General features: G+C 39.5%; 1 protein-coding gene across 2 annotated transcripts in view; it reads left to right on the top strand.

Annotated features, from left to right (window-relative positions):
• PDGFD (platelet derived growth factor D) overlaps positions 1-16715 on the top strand; it is a 133293-nt gene extending 116578 nt beyond the window's left edge. For both annotated transcript variants that reach the window (XM_021529341.3, XM_021529339.3), the window contains exons 6-7: positions 5594-5808; positions 16349-16715. In XM_021529341.3, the coding sequence (XP_021385016.1) occupies positions 5594-5808; positions 16349-16483 (350 nt within the window). In that variant the 3' untranslated portion in view covers positions 16484-16715. The remainder of the gene's footprint in view (positions 1-5593; positions 5809-16348) is intronic.
• Positions 16716-18908: the final 2193 nt, after the last annotated feature.

The raw sequence follows: 18908 nt of genomic DNA, 5'->3' as shown, positions 1-18908 counted from the left end.
GCAGGAGCACGTGTAGATAGATACATTCTGGTAATTAGCAAGACTACTCCTTCCTGTAAACTTGTTTTGTTTTTTAGAAATAATACACAAGAAGCCTTTGGCTATCAGAGGAAATTAATCAGGTGGGACAGTCTTGCAATAGCATGTGTCTCTAGTGACAGCTTTACAAGTTAAATAAACAAACGCTGGCATGGCCACACTGCTCTCTGGAAGGAGAGTAGTGAGGTCAGACCATAGGTCTTCACAGAATATTTCTGCTGTTCATTGCCAAATCAATTCCCAAGACCAGGCAAGTTTCACCATGTTCTTAACAACAGTTTTTAATTGTTGTTACTTAAAATGGTCTAGCAAGAAGTTAAAATTTTAATGTTATTCTCAGAGTCTTGCAAGCAGTGGCCAATAAATTACTGCAAACGTCCGTGCACTCTTCTTTGAAAGATTCTGGGATGGCTGCCAGCAAGTTTCAGTGCACCAGACAGGGAGTGCAGGCATCACAAATGCTGAATTCTCCTTCTCATGGCAAATTTGAATATTCCAAGTACATGGAATACTTTCTTAAATAGTTGATAATTTTAAGTATTCCCTGTGCTTAAAAACCAGAATATTTCTCCCATCCTTCTTCAGTTAGGAGCCAAGTTCTCTGTTGCATGTAAACTGCAAACATTCCTTCATTTCACAATCTAATTCAGATCTCCATTCCTACCTTCCCTCTCTGTAACAAATGAGATTTTCCCTCACATGTTACATGATGTAATTGTTGGTCCCTGCAGTGAAAGATTTTCCTATTAAACCCTTTTTTAAAATGCTAGTGAAACTTATAGCATGTTATTTATCACTGGAATAAGCTGCTCTTTTCCATGGATTTCAATGAAGCTGTGTCCAATAGTTTGGCCTGCTTTTGCTACTTGACCTGTACCACAGCTGGTAATTGGTTTGCCAGTCCATAATAGGACTATATATTTTGTCCTTTGTTCCATGAAAACAGCTATAATCCTACTGAAATCTTGATCTTTTTGTTCCTCTAAAATAATAGCTGCTGTATTGAGGATGTTTGTCTTGGTGCTGTGATTCTACAATAAATGCAAATTGCAAGATCTTCTTAGCTTCCATGAGGAGGATTTAGATAGCTCCCAAGTTTCCAGGTATATTTAACAAATTGCTTATTGTGATATCATTAAGCATGTGCAGTGGAACAGTCAAAACTATCAGCCATATGTGTTGAAGTCTAAAAGCCACAGGGTTTGGTCAAAATTTGGTATGGAGAAGAATTATTTTGTCAGTTTCAGAGCATTTAAATGATTTAACCAGCAGAAGATGAGACTGGGAAATTATATTTCATTTGTTACTTCCATATAATTGTGAGGATATACCTTTGTTGGTTCTTTGTTACATTGTTGAGATCACAGAATCACAGAATGGTTTGGATTGGAAGGGACCTTAGAGATCATCCAGTTCCAATGCCCTTGCTATGGACAGAGACTCCTTGCACCAGACCAGGCTGCTCAAAATCCATCGAGCCTAGAACACTTCCAGGGACAAGGCATCCACAACCTCTCTAGATAACCCTTTCCAGTGTCTCATCAGTCTCACCGTAAAGAATTTCTTCCTAATATCTAATCTAAACCTACCTTTTTTTAGTATGAAGTAATATCCCCTTGTCCTATTACTACTTGCCCTTGTAAAAAGTGCCTCTCCAGCTTATTTGTGAATTTTCCAAATCCAGTTCAGCCACACCATAGCTTCAGTCAGATACATCACTGTTCTGAATGTCTTTGATAGCTTTTACAATGCCTCTAGTTTACCTGAAGATCTTTAGCAGTATTGACCCCAGCCTTACCCTGTGGGGAACACAAATATTAACCAGCTACCAGTTGTACTTGGAATTGCTAACCATTTTCATCAGGTCTCTCAGATATTCCAGTTATGTCCTGAATTTGTAGTCCACCTATTCCATTAGATCTCAGAATTCTGGCTGTGAGTATGCTATGGGTCACTTTAAAAAATCAGTGGATGGTTCTGCTGCTTTCACCACATCCAGCAAGACAGATGTCTCATTGTAGCCTGCTCTGAGGTTGCTCTTGTTCAATTTACTTTGGAAGTTCCCAGTCACCCCCTTGTCTGTCATGTGTCGCTATAGGACACGAGAAAGCACAACACGAGCCATTGCGATGGCAAGGTAAAAAAGAAGAAAGTTTATTTTTCTGACTCCAACTTTTATACTTTTCCAAAGGTGACAGTGGATTGGAGAGTGAATGGGCCACCTCTCCAAAGACATTGGACAAATGACCAGTACATCAACTTCCTCCACCCCCACGAAGGAATGCAAAACAATATGTTGTTTATAGAAAATGTGTGGGAAAGTTTTCTAACAGAATGTAAACTCAGAAGGCTTTAGAAAATCTTAAGAATCAGGGCGACAGTCCATGTACCTGGGCATTGCTTTCAAGAAGGATTTGTCCCTTAATTTTATCATGGGCTGACAAGTCTAAAGCTGCCTGAATCCTCCTTGCCTTGCTTGTAGATGGTTTTGATATGCAGTATAGGAAAACCATGGCAAGGTGGCTGCCATCTATTACACTTCAGCTCTGCTGTGTGACTGATGCATGAAAGAAGTGTAGACTGTTCAGATATGATGATGCTAAGACCATGTGTGAATTTGAAGCAGATAAAGTGTTAAAAGCAACCCTAACAGACCGCCAGTCTTTTTAAATTAATCAGTGACCAGCAGCAGAGGTTTTCTCTTCAGTCTTTAAGGCCTCCCTTTTTCAGAATAAAAGATGGCATTAGCTGCAGTCTCTGATTTCAGTGCCTACCTCTGATTAAGATCACAGAATCACAGAATATTTTGATGAATGCTTCGAAGTAAACACATGCCATAAAGCTAAGTGAAATGAGGATGGTTTTAATCAGAGGATTTAAGGGAAGGAAGGGGTAAACATTGGGCCCCAAGTATCCAGTTTAATGCTCCAGTGCATCTCTTTCATGTTTGCCTTACTTTTTAGCTGTCACTGATGCAAACATTCTGCAATAATACTTGGGAATTATTTGCATCCAGTCTGAAGAACGTTTTAGTTCTAGTTTTAAATTAAGGACTCCAGTGGTTTTAGTCCTTGATAAGTAAAGCAGCTGGATTTCACACCAATCACACCAAGGCTCGGTTGCATTTTAGTCACAGCAGTGAAGTGATGCATGAAACTGACTGTACTGTAAAATCTCATTCTTATATGGATGAGGAAATGGACTAGCTCCAGACAGTAAAACAATTCAAAGACAGGAAAAAATGCATATTGAAGCTTTCAGCAGAGAGAGTTGTTAAGAATAAAATGTGCTCTTTTGCTGGGGAGCAATAAACTGTGATCTAGAGTTTAGGATTAAATTAGGTAATGGGAACTGTACTTATGTGTCGGTGTAGTGCTACTAGAGTACAGGATACATTATTCACAGGTACTCTGCATGCTTGCCTAATTTCCACCAAGCACTGCAGTTCTGTAGGCCAGAGTAAAAAGGAGTATAGGTGTTTACCTTCAGATTAATTTTAATGGAGGGTTGTGTATCTCTTAAATTGTTTATTTAGGCTTTTCTTCTCTGTGCTTGAGGTTACTTATTTTCATGTTTTCAGCATCACTAAAACAAGACCTTTCTGCTTATCTGAATATCTCATAGATATTCCCCTGGATTGCTGCAGTGTCAGTGTGGATGATCCAGGCTTTCCCATTTGTGATGAAGGCAGAAAATTTTCAGCCTTCTTCTTCCTTTAGTAGATTTTTCCTTCACATCAGTTGGCTGAAGTGAATAGTAGCCCGCTAGTGCTTTGCTTCGCCAGTTAGCAAAGCTGATGGCAAAGGTCCTGATGAGAGTGTTTAGAGGTGTGAGAAACACCTCCTTGTGGAAAGAATTAGCCTGAAAGCCTGCAGTGAGAAGAGGTGGCTTTGAAGAATGACGGTGGAGAAGAAAATACCATCTGTTAAAACAAAGAAATCAATATGCCCTGGACTTGCTAGTCCTGGCTAAGGACACTCACAGTGTATTTTTCTCTCAGTGCATGAGTATACCACCAGTCCTATTGATTTTGTGCTTATAGCAGGAGGATGATCTATACCTCTTCTGGAGAGATGTTAGCTCTCTAGAGAGAACCACTGAGATTTCGTGGGGGAATGTATCATAATTGCTATAAAATAGCAATTTATCTGCTAAATTCCCATTGACTGAGATAACACCTTGTCAGGAAAGTGAATCTGCTACGATTTTCTATAATAGCACTTCCGATATTTATGTACCCTTGCCTCTTGCATATCAGCCTTGTGAATAACTCCAGGTTAGAATGTAAAGGTGCATGATGTTTACAAATCAACAGGTTTTTCCACAATTAACTTAGTGATGTTGATAGAGCCTGAGTCACAGAAAGTATGAAGTGTCTTTGTTGTAAATTTTCACATATTTGTATTAAAGCACAAGTGTTCTCAGAACCAGAGGTCATGTTGACCTGTTAAACATGCCCTGAAAATCTGTTATGTTCACAACCTGTTACCTCACTTCTCATTTGAGCCATCTCTCTTTTCCTTTGATACCTCTGTTAGCAAATACTGTTTGGAGTCGAACTCAACACAAGTTCACATGCCTCCCACTCCTGAATGAATCACTAAGCTTTGAATACTTAGTTGGTGGACAGAAATCTAAGGAAAGAAGAAGACAGAAAAGGAAGGAAAAAGAAATCTATTTCTATTGAAATAGAACTCATTACTGTGTCACAATTGTGGGAAATATATTTATAAAAGTGTCTTTTGGTTTTGTTTTAGCTTTACAAGCTAAAGCTATAAACAGCATTTAAATCCACATTTGATAGTCTATAAGTTATTTTTACGGCTGGCTTTACCACTTGTTTATATGACATATCTCACATACTAGGCATTTAAACATCAACCACTACTGGCATTGAATGGGTCTATTAATTTTAATTATATTTTTTGTATGCCTAGTATAGTAACATTTACTATATGAAATTAATACTGCTTAGATTGGTTTCTCCATCTAAAAGTGAATTATCTAAATTCTATTCATAAGACAGGCAACTTAAGAAACAAAGTCAGGCAGGCTGTCCTAAATACTCTTGCCATAGAAGGGATGAATCACTCCCCAGAATATTTCTCTACTGACCACAGGAAGGGCCTTGTTTTTCCTCATAATAAAAAAATAGATCTTAGCATCTAAGTAAGCCAGGTATAAACAGAGGAGCGAAGAGAGTGGCAGAGCTGGAATCTCTTGCCCAAGGATCCAACGATGACTGACAAAGCAAATAAAATTATCATTCTTCAGCTTTCAGGACAGTATTTTACTGCAAACCTTCCTTTCACCTACATAGTCAGTGTGATCTGTGCTGTGGCACTCAGTAGGAGAAGGATGACAGCCTGGATGGCCACCTGTAATGATTTAAATTTGGTGGGTTTATGTTTATCTGTTCAGAAATCACTCCTATAGTTCACATATTTTTCAACCAGCACCCCATCACTCTGTGTTATTGACTGCCTGGGGAGCAGTATAAACCAGAGGAATGTCCCACACTAACCTCACTAATGAAACTTCTTTTGCACTGCAGTTGACCTGGACAGGTTGAATGATGATGTGAAGCGTTACAGCTGCACTCCGAGGAACTACTCTGTCAATTTAAGGGAGGAGCTGAAGCTGACAAATGTCGTTTTCTTCCCCCGCTGCCTCCTTGTCCAGCGCTGTGGCGGAAATTGTGGCTGTGGGACGCCAAACTGGAAATCCTGCACCTGCGTGTCAGGGAAAACAGTGAAAAAGTATCATGAGGTATTTTCATTCTTCCTTTATTACTTATTTTTGGGTATTTATTGCTTCCATGGATTCTGAAGTCTTTTTTCAGAGCTGTGTGTGCTGCATGTTAATAGACTATATATGTGAAAGGGGTGTTGGCAATATTTATGTGTAAGTTAATTTAGAAGAAGTTGGAGAGAACTTTTGCCACCTCTGAGTGGATGCCACCACAGCATCCTAGTGAACTTTGTTTCAAGAATGAGCCTTATGTTGGACTGATTTTTCCCAGTCAAGGACTAATACAAAGTAAATGTATACACCACTGGAAATACTCTTTTTAGTAACGCCGGTACTTGGGTTCCTTCAGATATTTGACTTCATTTCCTCTTGATTTAAACTTACACTCACACTTGGAAATTCCAATTATGTCACTTGTGAATTCTCTTGCCTTCCAGATTTCTTACTTATAGAAGGCAGCTAAATCACTCAGCCTTAGCTTTTTTCCCCTACTCAGCAATTTTTCAGGAAAGCAAAATTTTTGCATAGGAGCAATGCCCATTATTTTAATCCATTCAGATGCATCTAGAGAGGAAAAACACAATGAAAGAGCATTTTGTATTCTTGCCACTAACGCAGTATTTTCCGATCAAGTCATGAGCAATGTTCCTTAAAGTGAGCATACCTCGGAAAGTGACTTGGTAGTTCCCTTCCACTTGTTGGAAGGTAGGGTTGCTGCATGCCATGCTGACTTATTTCTGACACATATCTCTTGTAAGAGTCTGATTTACCACTTGGTTTAAGGCCCAAGTGAAAATGAACTTTAGGAACTTTAAACCTGGATGCGATGTAGGCTCATAACATTAAGGCATTATCTTGAGAGACCCTGGGGCCACAATAGCAGAGGGTTGTTGAAGGCCAGAGCAGTGTGGTTACTCTTTTCAAAAGTAAGAGAGATTTTCTCACACAAAACTGCAGAATACAGCATACTCCACATGCCAGGACTGGAGAATAGTTAATATTTTCTCTAATTTTAAACAAGATGCAGGGGATGACCCTAGTAATTACAGAGCAGAAAGCCTTAGCTCAGTGGTAGAAAAGTTAATTGGAAAAAAATTAATCGTATAAAGCACCTAGATGACTATGAGCTGATAAAATTAACTCGGAATGCCTTATATGTGAATAAATATTTATACAGCACCACAATGTTGTACAAAAATGCTAAAAGGACTGGCACCTCCTGCAGAGAGCAAACAGTCAGCCAGACAAGATCAGACATGGATTAGAAGCTGGTTAAGAGATAAAGAGCAACGAGGTGGAAGAGACAAGCAATTTTATAAATGGGAAAGGGCCATCTGAGGGTGCCCCCAGTACAAAGATTGTTATTTCATGTGTGTTCAGTCTGGAGGGAGGTGAACAGAGAGGTGGCAAAAATGACAGGTGGCACAGGAGATAACATACTTGAACAGCAGAGAAGGCTGTGAGGAATTTCAGAAGGTCTTTGTAAGTGCTTATAAATGCAGGTTAGAAAAGCAGCAAGCATTAAGGATGAGTGGTCTCAACAATTTATTCATATAACACCGGGTGTGTGAGGGGAGGAGGAAGAAACGAGGGGTGGAAATTGGGCTAAAAGTCAAGCAGTGACTCACTGTGAAGAGCTTCAGGAAAACACTTGCTTAGTGCAGTGATAAGAAAAAGACAAGCGATGGTCTTCTGCAGGAATGGAGATGAAGGGGTAATAACACAGCAAATACTGTGGTCTGGATAAACTGGTGGGGGACTTATACTAGGTTTTGACCACTAGTGCTTAAAAGGACAAGGCAGGACTAGAAAAAATAAATAGAAGCAGCAAGCATACATCATGAGAGATGTAGGGGAAGGTACAGATCAAAACATTTTTAAGGAAAGTGGCTCAAAAGTTTTGGATCATTTCATTTAGGAAAAAAAAATCTAAAGAGAGGACATGGTAGAAGACGGGATATAAGGAATAGTTGCTAAAGGAAAATTAGACCTTCCTAAGTAATCTTTTCCTTAAGAAAAGGACAAGAGAGATTGGAAGGGAACTAATTTAAAATTATAAAAGGAATTGTTTTTTTTTTTTTTACAGATTTACCATACAGTAAATCTGTATGGAATTTCAACAACTAAATATGAGTTGTGCATAATTCAGAAGATTTCTGAAAAAAAATAGAAGTCAAATATAAACCAAGGAATCTTGGGTTCCACCTGTATCAGAAATTAAGTCAGCTGTTGACAGTAGCTAGAAAGAAAAATGCTGATTATAGATATATTGTCAAGCACTTAATTTTTTCAGGTGTTTTGAAACAGCTAGTGCTGGAACAGCAGAATAACACAGTAGCCAGGTATTGCTCAGCATCAGAATGTCATGACTTATGACTGCCCCAAATTAATCACTAAATTCAGGAAATTCAATATTCACACAAATATATTATCACTGCTAATTTATTTTCCTACTAATTTCTACTCTGAAAACCATATTAATTCAAGACAGTGTTTCATCTTTAACATTAAATGGCCTTTGTAAGTTTAAATTTAAATTTTATCCCTTAGGGATGAATTAACATCTCACTGAGCAGATATTTAGCGAAGTGTCTCCCATTAACATGAGTGGAAGTCATGCAGATAAATTCATGTATGACATACTAAAGATTTGTCCATTAATTTTAGTCCAAAATGTTTTCAACTTTATTATTATTATTAGCCACACACAGTTAATCAGTTTTATTCTTACTCTCCTTTGACACTTTAATTTTACTAAAATACCAGGTAGAAAAAGCACTGAGGCCTCTCCACATGTCAGTTTTAGAACCATCAAGCCAGTTTACTCTCTTAAAAGCCAATTTGAAACCCACTAACCTTATCCAAAGAGCCTTTAGTTGCATAACGAAGAATGGAGCTTTACACTTTATGAATCCCCAGCACCATTAATTTGGTTAAAAAGCTCGGCCTTCTACTGCAGGAGGACATAGGCCAGATTCAAACACAAATCTCAGTTAATTTGAGTTACAGAAGACACCAGAAGGAAATATTAGGTCATGGAGCAAAGAAAGTGTTTGAAGTAGCTGAAACTGAGTCCTTTTCCCCCAAATTCTATCCTGGAACTTCATCTACTAAGCTCCTGAGCCTGCAAGAGCTTTGTGTCCTGCACATGGATATGCTTGTCCTCAAAAGTAAAAATATCTCTGGAGATTACTTAAAAGTTCCCTGACATTTCTGAGCTACCTAGTATTTCTTGTGTGAGAAAGGCAGACAAATTTTCCAGAAGCAACAGGCTCCTTTTTGGCTTTGTGGCGAGTGCTGGAGTAGGTGCATGTTGGCAGTTGTGGAGACCTTAAAATCCAGGGTGTTTCTTGAAAGATAAGCTTCTAGTCCAAAGAGATTTCAAGGTTATCTTCCTTATGGTCTTAATGCCTTTAAGTTCCCTCTCAGTTCCTGTTCAAAGCCTCCCACTGTAATCACCAAGCACTCTCTCCTAGCCTAGCCTCTCAGGACTAATAGTTGTCATGTGGAGCCTTTAATTTTCCCAAGCTGAGAGTGCTGCTCCAGTCCCTGAACGGAATGTACAGATCTTTTCTATCATGCTTGACTATAGGAAGTGTTGCAAAGGCAGGGAAAATGAGAACATGAGATGGCCACAATAAGGGGTAGCTTTTTCTTTATTGCCCTGGGAGATGTTAATCATGAGATCTTTGGTCTTCTTTATAGCCTGGAAGTTTGCCATGACTTTACCAAAATACTCAGCAGTTTTCAGAAATGGATGGGGTCATAACTTGGGTAAACAGATAGTTTTATTGGTGGGTTGTTTTTTTTTTTTTTTTCCTTGCAGGAGTCTTGTGATGCTCTGTGGTTTTCCATGGCTTCTGGGTTTGCTTTGGAGCAGAGCAAATACTCTGGACAAATACTCATGACTTACCACATAGTGTCATGAACCCTTCAAACCAAGCAGGCTAAGTTCTGACAGTGTCTGAAAACGTCTCTGAGGCATAGTCTGCCATAAGTGATACTGAGTTATGTTGCAATGCCCCGTGCAAGGGAAAGACAAAGCAATACATAGAAATGGATGCAGCACACCTTAATTAAAGCTCAGCCCTATGGCTATCAGACCTGATATAAAAGTGTGTTTCCCATTGCAGTTAATTTCCTTAAAAATGCCTGGAGCATCACTTTAAAGAGTTACAGGCTCTAAACTTGGAGATTACTCAGCACGGAGAAGGTGTGGGAGAACTCAGGCCAGGACTTAGTTCAGCTGTGGCTGTGGCTGTGGCTGTGCAATCCAGCCAGCATGCACATACCCCAGAGAAATGAGAAATCAGTTTCCCCATCTCATTGCTGTAACTGATGAGATGTGAAACAAGTTTCCATGGGGAATAAGTGCTCTTAAGGTAGCAACCAGAATTTGTCAGAATGTATTAAACTCTGCAAACACGGTGCTGAGCTGCACAGCTAAGGGACATATAAGGAAAAAAGAAAACCTGATTGCAACTTTTACCTACTTATTTGTCTCTCCTGTAAAGCCTGATGTGTTGTCCACTGTCTATAAGGTGCTTCTTCCTCCATCCTACCCCTTTTTGAAGCATTATGCCTCCATTCAAGTTGACTGCAGCTTGTCTAGTGCCTTCACTGGACATACATTCAGTTAATTCTCAGAAAGAAAGTTTTGATTAGTGTTAGGTTGGCAATTTCATAACCATTGGTTGCGTTGAGAGAGGCAGTAGGTACCCCAGAGCACATGATGCTGTCTCTTGGCACAAGTTGCTGGGGCATAAAAAACAGCTTCAACTGAACCCAACATTTCAAAGGGAAAGCAAGACAGAGGGAATATTATATGGGAGAAAAGAACATGGGAGCACAATAGAGAATTAAAAAGTGCATCTTCAGTAAGACAAAGTTACTGCAATGGAGTTAAGAAATGTAACTAATACAATTTGATGCTGTCAGGGTTTTTTTTCTTCTTTTATTTTTCAGAGAAATGAGAAGCAAACCTTAAGGAGGCACTTGAGAGAGAAGACAATAATTCTCAGCCTATCCTTACACAGGGAAACATAAGATAACTGGTCAAAAATTGATCCAAATGCTGCTGACACAACAAAGGGAATTTGCTAAGGGATTAAAAAGAGCTAGAATCATCAAAGCAATGTGCAAGGAATATGGTCTGATTGTTGTATGTCCTGGAGTTGATAGTACATGTATAAAGGAGATAAAAGGTTGTTATGGTAATAAAGGCATAGAATTAGCCTGACAAAAGAGTTAATTCATGGAATATTGTACAAGAAGCAGCAATGGGATTTATTTGGAATGCAAGTACAAGGAAACAAAATGAGTCAGAAATGACTGCTAGGTCACAGGATGAGCAGAGAAAGCACAGAAGTGCAGTGAGAAAAAAAGGTTCATTTTAAACTAGTTAAAAAATTAAGTTCTTGGGTTGACATCTGAAAGTTGAGTGAGACATCCTGTGATACATGTCAGGACAGAGAGGCAGTTTGTGAAGGAGGAACACCTGTATCTAGTCAGTGAGAAAACAACAGTTGTAGCATAATGCACACATAATTCCTGACAAGATTAGGAGAAGTGAGGCTCTTGTTGATGTCATTTATGTCAAAAACATCATAGCATTAGTGAGTGCTTCAGGTACTTGATTTTTAAGCCAATTTATTTTCCCCATGTTTCTTGTATTAAAACCAGGTGTTTCTTATGCATACAAAAAAAAAATAGAAACAATAATCCCATCTATATTTAATAATCCCTTAGTTTGCTTGCTACCTCTGATCACCAAGCCAACTCATTTTTCTTGTCACTGATACCCTGTAATTATCTCTGGTAAGAAAGAATACATCTTTGGGTCTATGTCATTGGTTTAGGCTATGTTCCTACTAGAGTAAAGGTCCTTGTACTACATTATGAACCACATTCCCATAATATTTGGCTTCTTATACTCAGAGCACAGCTGAACCATGTGTGACCTTTGGATTAGATAACTTTGAAAAATTGCAAAGTAAGATTTTTTATGTCTATCAGAACTTGGATCTGTGTGGAATGTTTTGCACTTTTGAGGCTTCCTCTTTCATGAATCTCAGACAAATATAATTTGGTTTTCATGCTTGAATGGTGTTATTTTTAGATGTGCAGAAGGAGATTAGATAATGCTGCATAGCAGAATTTTAAAATAAGTTCTGCAAAGTACAAATTTCACTATCTAAAATAACATCCCGAGTTGCTCACCATCCTCTGTCACAAGAATATGAAGCTAATTAGATATTGGGTAAGCCATAGTCATATTATTGATTTTCTGTAGGTTTCTTAAGCTAGTCATAAAGGAAAAAAAAAAGCCAGTTTTTGAGTGAGGCTTCAATTTTTTGTTGGTGCTTAAAATACTGATCAAGAATTTTAAAAAATAATGTTGTTACTAATAAGTAAATGATAAGTCAAAAATGCCTATGGGGATTTTTTTTTGTTGTTGTTGTTGTTTTGACTGGGTTTGCTATCACTATTTGCTTTTTAATAAAACAGAAATCAGCCATCATGGACTGTCATGGATAAATGTTGCCTGACTTCAAGGGTCAGTGATTCCTGGCTAGGACCATCAGCAAATCCTGAAGGGATGGTTCCCCTCATCTGGCTCTGCCCATCTAACACTTTGAGTCCAAGCTTTGGGCTCCTTTCCTAGTCCCCAGAGCTAGCCCTGCCAGAAGTGGGTGTTTCAGGTGAATCATGCTCTGTAGTTGCTGCTTTATTCCAGCTTCTACTGGAGGCATGCCATGTATGGATCAGGATGAGCAAGTTCTCTCCAGCTGGGTCCTCTTCCTGGCAGTCACTCTGCTGTCCTCAGCCCCAGATCTTGAAGTGTTAAGAGCTCTTAAGTGTTCTTACAGACCTGCTGAGATGATGGGGGCCATCAGCCCTGACTTCCTGTACTCCCCAGAGCACAACCCAAACTGGTACCATACACCTCCTGGAAAGGCAGTCCTCAAACAGGCTAGAAACTCCCAGTTCCTTGGAGGGGTGTCCAAGTGGTGAGTGGGCTTGACTTAAACAAGTGTGTTCTAATTCCACTTGAAGTTATCTGGCTTCAGCCTCCAGATCCTGGTTTTTGTCATGGCTTTGATCTCATTTAAGGATGCTTTCAGAAACTAGCATCCAAATTCAATACATGATCAATGAGGAACATTGCTGGCAGGGAAACACGTAGAAGTATTTTCTTTATATTTCCTACATTGTTGCCCCCAAGGAAAGTTATAGGGTGGCTACAGTCATATTACCCTGAAACTTCTCAGATGTTCAGGCACATCTACAAAGTAAAATGACATGCAGCATCTTGGTGTGCTCTTATGGGGCTCTCTGCACTGAAAATGCCCTGCTGCACTTTTTTTTTTTTTTTTTTTGTATTACCTATAAGCACCAAATCTAGCTCAAAAGCAGAATAGTCTGTCTTCATTTTATTTTAATTGTTTTAATCATTTTATGACCATAATTTACTCAATGTTTCATGAGAAGGACATGACTGGAGTTACCTGCTCTTTGTGAGGAAATGATCTGAGTAGCTGAGACACTGTAATTTGATGAGAAGTGACAGACACTGATCCTTTTATTTGAAAACTACAAGGTAGTTCTTTTTCACCCCGAAAAAAAAAAAAAAAAAAAAAAAAGCCTTTTAGAAGAGCATTCTAGACCTGTTATATCCATATTTTCTTACAACTACTGACCCAATAAATGAATGGTAAAGTGTCCTGAACAGAATTTATTTTACCTACTCTCATTAATTCAGTAGTTCCTCAGTTTTGAGGACGTGACCATGTGATAAATAAACAGCAGCTATTTTCAGAATAAAGGGTTGTCTTCCTTCTACTGTGGTCACCAGAAATGGCCTTACTTCCAGATTCTTTTCAATTCCCTTGTACTTAGATGAAAACAAAACTACTAGGTGTGTTTGAGACAGGAGCTTTGAATATCAGTTCTGTGATCAGCTATTAAAGTAGCTCTGTAAAGGGATCTGGGCAGGCTGAATCTGAGACCAGTTGTGTGAGGTTCCACAAAGCCAACAACCCCAGGCAGGGCTGCAGGATGCAGCAGAGTGCCTGGAAAGCTGTCTGGCAGAAAAGGACCTTGGGGTGCTCGTCAACAGCAGCTGAACATGATCCAGGGTGTGCCCAGGTGACCGATGGCCTGATCAGCACTGCTGTGCCAGCAGGAGCAGGGCAGTGACCGTCCCCCTGCACTCAGCACTGCTGAGGCCACACCTCCAATCCAGTGGAGAAGGGTCTGGAGCACAAGTCTTACATCTGAGGGAGCTCAGGGTATTCAGACTGGAGCAAAAGAGGCTCAGGGGGAGCCTTATGACTCTCTGAGTGCCTGAAATGTGGGTGTAGCCAGGTGGGATGGGTCTCCTCTCCCAGATAACAAGTGTCAGAACAAGAGGACATAGCCTCAACTTGCACCAGGAGAGGTTTAGACTGGATATAAGGGAAATTTTCTTTACTGCAACAATGGTCAAACATTGAAACAGGCTGCCCAGAGAAGTGGGAGAGTTGCTATTTCTGGAAGTATTCAAAAAGCATGTGAGATGTGACGTTAGGGGACAGAAATTAGAGGTTGAATTGCCGGTGCTGGAATGAGGGTTAGACCCATGATCTCAGAGGTCTTTTCCCATGTAAAGGACTCTGTGATTTGATAATTTCAGCTGTGTTCAATCACTGTTTTCCTGTCTTGTCTGAGGAAGTGCCTGACAATTCATTTTCTTATCAGCAAAGCCTATATACTTTGCTCATGCTTCTTTATGAAAAACACAGGCAAAGTCCCCAAGCTGTCACATGGTCTGTTAACTTAAATACAGTCCACATCTTTACTCTTATCCCATTGCATAATTTGATTTGCTCTCAGCTGGAAAAAATCAGATCTACCTACCCTACAATTTTGCAAACTGCAAGTCATTTGGATTGGCCATAATTTGCTGGAAGACTTCTTTAAATAAGGAATTTATCATGGGTTCAGTGTCAGCATCTGTACTCGATTTTTAAAGTACATTTTCTGAAAAAAAAATCTTTGAAGTTGTTGTCTATTTTTAGCTCTGTAATAATTGCAGCAGCCTGATTGGGTTCAGTTCCTTTGTGCTCAGGATGACAGTGCGATACAGCAAATTTTCCTACTATCCATCAGGATTTATTTTTGTTGCTAAAAAAAAAAAAAAAAAAAAAAAAAAAGTAAAATTACATTTCTGCATTTCTAACAGGGCAAAGTAATTCTGTTTTTCCAACACAGTACAGCACCATGTCTGTACCTTGCTTAGGCACAGTCCTTCCTTTCAGTATTACATAGACTAAATACAAATTTCATCACAAAACAGAGAACAAAATAATAGACTGTGTTCAGTGCTTATCACTTTTGTTGTATCTCATGACTTTTCTAGCCTCAAGGCATTAGGGGCAGAGAACAAATGGTCTCATCCTGAGAGCTGCTAACCTGCTTGCCCTTCCCCACCCACCCTGCACAGCATTTCTGGTTGTCCTTTGGCAAGTGCTTCACATTTACTTTCTGGGACTTTCTAATTCTATTGAAAAATGCTAATACTCTGTTGATTTGACGCTCAGTCTCTTATTCCCGGTAATTTCCGAAACCATATCAACTCTCATGTGGTGTTATGACATCCAAGTACAGAAACTGCTTTGTAAAAAGGCATAAAAAGAGTTGTTGAGTAACAGAGTGATCTCTTAGTTACAAACCTGTATGATCTGTTAGGGCAGAAATGTGGGTGCTTCAGTGGCTGAGGTGTTACGGACATTTAGGTCCCACTTCCCAGGTGGCCACTGGTTTTGGGAGGTCATGCACTTAACAGACACCTCTCCATCTTTGAACAAGCAAGAGAAATCCAGCTGATCTAGCAGTCACTTGGCCGAGCTAGCTCTTCTTTACAACTTACAGCCACCTTCTTGGGGTCTCAAGATCATCTTCTCTAGATAGAATTTTTTCAGAAGTGTCTATTATGATGCATACTTCCCTAGGAAGTAATTTTGTTTTCTTGTTTGCTTGATATTATTTACATTAAATTCTTCAGAATAATTTAGGTTGATTCCACAGAAATTCAGTGATATCTGACACATATTTTGTGCAAGCTCCTTCATCTCCTTCTGCTCTTCACAAGTATTTAAGTTTAGGACAAATTCTAATGATTTGTGCTTCAGAAATTTCAAATTGCATAAAAAATGTTCCTTGTTCTTAAAAGCAGAAATATTCTACAAGGGAGAGGAGGGACAAGGCAACTCAAAAAGGAATAGGACTGCAAAAATGAGCCAAAGGAAACCTACTTGATAGTTCACATGCAAAGGAGCAACTCTGGACGTGGTTAGGAAACTGCATCATACAAAGATACCTGATGTAGGAAAAAATACAGTCTGTCCAAGCTCCAGGACAAACAATATAGCAGGATGTCAAAGTGTGCAAAGAAAAAGCTGGAAATAGAACAAAAATGTGTCCAAATTAATGATGGTCAGGGCCATTATGGGCTGTTCTCATCCTCAGATCTCGAACAGCGTTTTCTAATTCAGTGCATTTTTGTTGATCCTCCCAGGTGCTGAAGTTCATCCCTGAGGCTGGCCATACCAGAAGAAGAGGCAGAATCAGGAACAACATGTCCTTGGTAGACATACAGCTGGATCACCATGAGCGTTGTGATTGTGTCTGCAGTTCAAGACCACCCCGATAAAAAAGGAAAAACAAAGAAAGAAAAGAAGAAAACAGGCACACTAATTGCATCTTACCGGGCATTTACTTTCAAGCAGGATTGCTCTGAGGACCTTTACTCACTAATCATTTGAAATTTGCTACTAGCCTGCCTTTGCAATTAGCAAAAATCATTACTGTGCTGATTAGTGCCATGGCAACTAAACAGATATATCATACATTTATATATCAGCATCCAGGAATTTAGGATTGTGGTTTTCTGTAGCTAGATTCTGAGGGCTGAGATTTAAAAAGCTCAATTGCAGTCCTTAGGCACACAGTGCCCACTGAATTTAAATACCAGGTATGTAAGTATTTGTGGTAGCTGGCAATGAAATAGCATTGTGTTTCTTTTCACTCAGCAGTTCCTACACTCAAATTCTGCTCCCATTTCTACCTCCTCAGCTTGCCTGATGGTTGGTAGGGTTTTATGGTGGGTATAAATGAGGAGAGAATTTGTCCTGTAGGAGTGCAAAATGGTTTGTCCCACTCTTAGAGGGAACTTCCCAGCATTCTGGCCCAACAGAGTGAGATAGAATGCTTAAAATTCATCATTACATAAAATCACACATCAGTAAAATCAAGTCTCACTGTTTGTACTTGAGCAAATCGTATGCTGAAATTAGTAGATGCTTTGCATGAGCCAGGATGCTGAGGGTGGTAGGAGGTGCTGAGGCTGGCGCTTTTGCCGTAGTGGCTCCATGGCAGCCATCACCCAAGTGCTTCTGCAAGAGGGGGCTCCTGCCAGCTCCCCAGTTTAATACCTGTGGACTGTAACTGATTTTGGTCACTACCTACCTGATCTGGATTCCTGCCCCTTGCCCAGAGCGGCCCCACTGTTGCCCAAGAGGAGCCCCCTCTATACAGAGATGGGAGAGACAGCCCTCCCCTTGGATCCTCCTTGCATCAGTTCAAGGAGTTCCGTGCTTCCCTGTGGAGGAGATGAAGATAGGGCACTTGTTTGTTGAAAATATTGATGTGTTTTGAAGTTGTGTTACTGGGAAACAAAACTGTGTTTGAGATTTAATTATCATTATTTGGTTTGGGGTTTCTTTATTTGTTCTTTAACTTTGTCATAGATGCATTAATCTTAGTTATCTGAGGTTAGTTGTCTCATTCCAGCTCTGTGTATTGCCATGGTTAAAGTGTTGACAGTGAAGTTCTTTTTTTTTAATTGCATTTTGCTGAAGCATGTTAACTCATTAAGTATGTCTGTCAGTCATCGAAAATGTGGACCATTTATTAACTTCCAGAAGCATATTACTAAATACCACCTCATAATAAAATTAGCACTTTAAAAGCTACAGCATAGCTTCCTATGCTTTTTAAACTATTACAAAAGTGCTCTAGCTGAAAAACAAAAAAGATCCTTCCAAACTAGCTTTAAGGATTTTCAAACGCTGCTCCAACAATTTAAAAAACAGGCAGATTTAAGTTTCACAAAGAATTGGAGTTCTGAGCATTAATGTAACAGCAGGAATAGAATGGCACATTTAATGGCTGAGGTTTTATGTTTTATAGTAGACATAGGCTGCATTGAATCCTCTTGTCTGTGTGCTCTTGTCTTTCTGTCTCTCTGAAGGAGTGAAGTAGGTTGACAATAATGCATTATAAGTAGTGGAAAATGGCATGTGCTATAGAATACAAAGCCTTCAAACCAGTATGTTTTAGTACTCCACAGGTTTGTTGCAAAAGCACCCTAATGTTCTCATTTTCCCTCTTCATCAGCTCAAGTATTCTGTAAGTGCTTTTTTATAATTTCAGCAAAACTTTGCTGAAAGATCCCTTAGAAATGTTGTGTTACTTTCTTTCATGTACTTCAACCTTGGAGATTCAGAAAGTGTGGGGGTTTTATTATTTATATTAATTTTTCCTCTCTGGCTCCCAGATGTCTGTTTAAAAATGCTCCTGAATGCTTACTTGGGAAGTGATTCATCATTTTTCAAAGCAATTCACATTTAAAGAACAGCCCTGTAACCAAAGATTACCACCTTCATTTTGTAGTTCAGGACTATTTAAAGAACATCTCATTCTTTTTCTGTCTCTAGCTTAATAACAAGATTGACCCAGCCCTTCCATAAGTTTTAGCTAAGTTTGGAATAAATTTGCATGCAAGACCTTGGTGATACAGATTGTTTTTGCGATACTGCACTCTTGTTTGTATCTCTAAATGAATCATGCCCAAGCACTCTGATTTCATAGTTAGCATTGGTTGCAGGATACACAAGTTTCACAAGGCTTTGTGCTCTAAGTGGTCCTTTGATTCCCACCCTCCAAGGGAAACAGGCAGCAGGCAGTGCTGCACCAGGTGTGTGCCACACAGCACTGCCTGCTTGCCCACCCCAACAGCCTTGGGTTGTGGGGGGCGCTTGTGCCTCCTCACTAGGGGGATGCAGCCTTGGCTGGGA

Source organism: Lonchura striata, chromosome 2 (genome assembly GCF_046129695.1).
Source record: "Lonchura striata isolate bLonStr1 chromosome 2, bLonStr1.mat, whole genome shotgun sequence".
NCBI lineage: Eukaryota > Metazoa > Chordata > Aves > Passeriformes > Estrildidae > Lonchura > Lonchura striata.
This window is presented reverse-complemented; position numbering and strand designations above follow the sequence as displayed.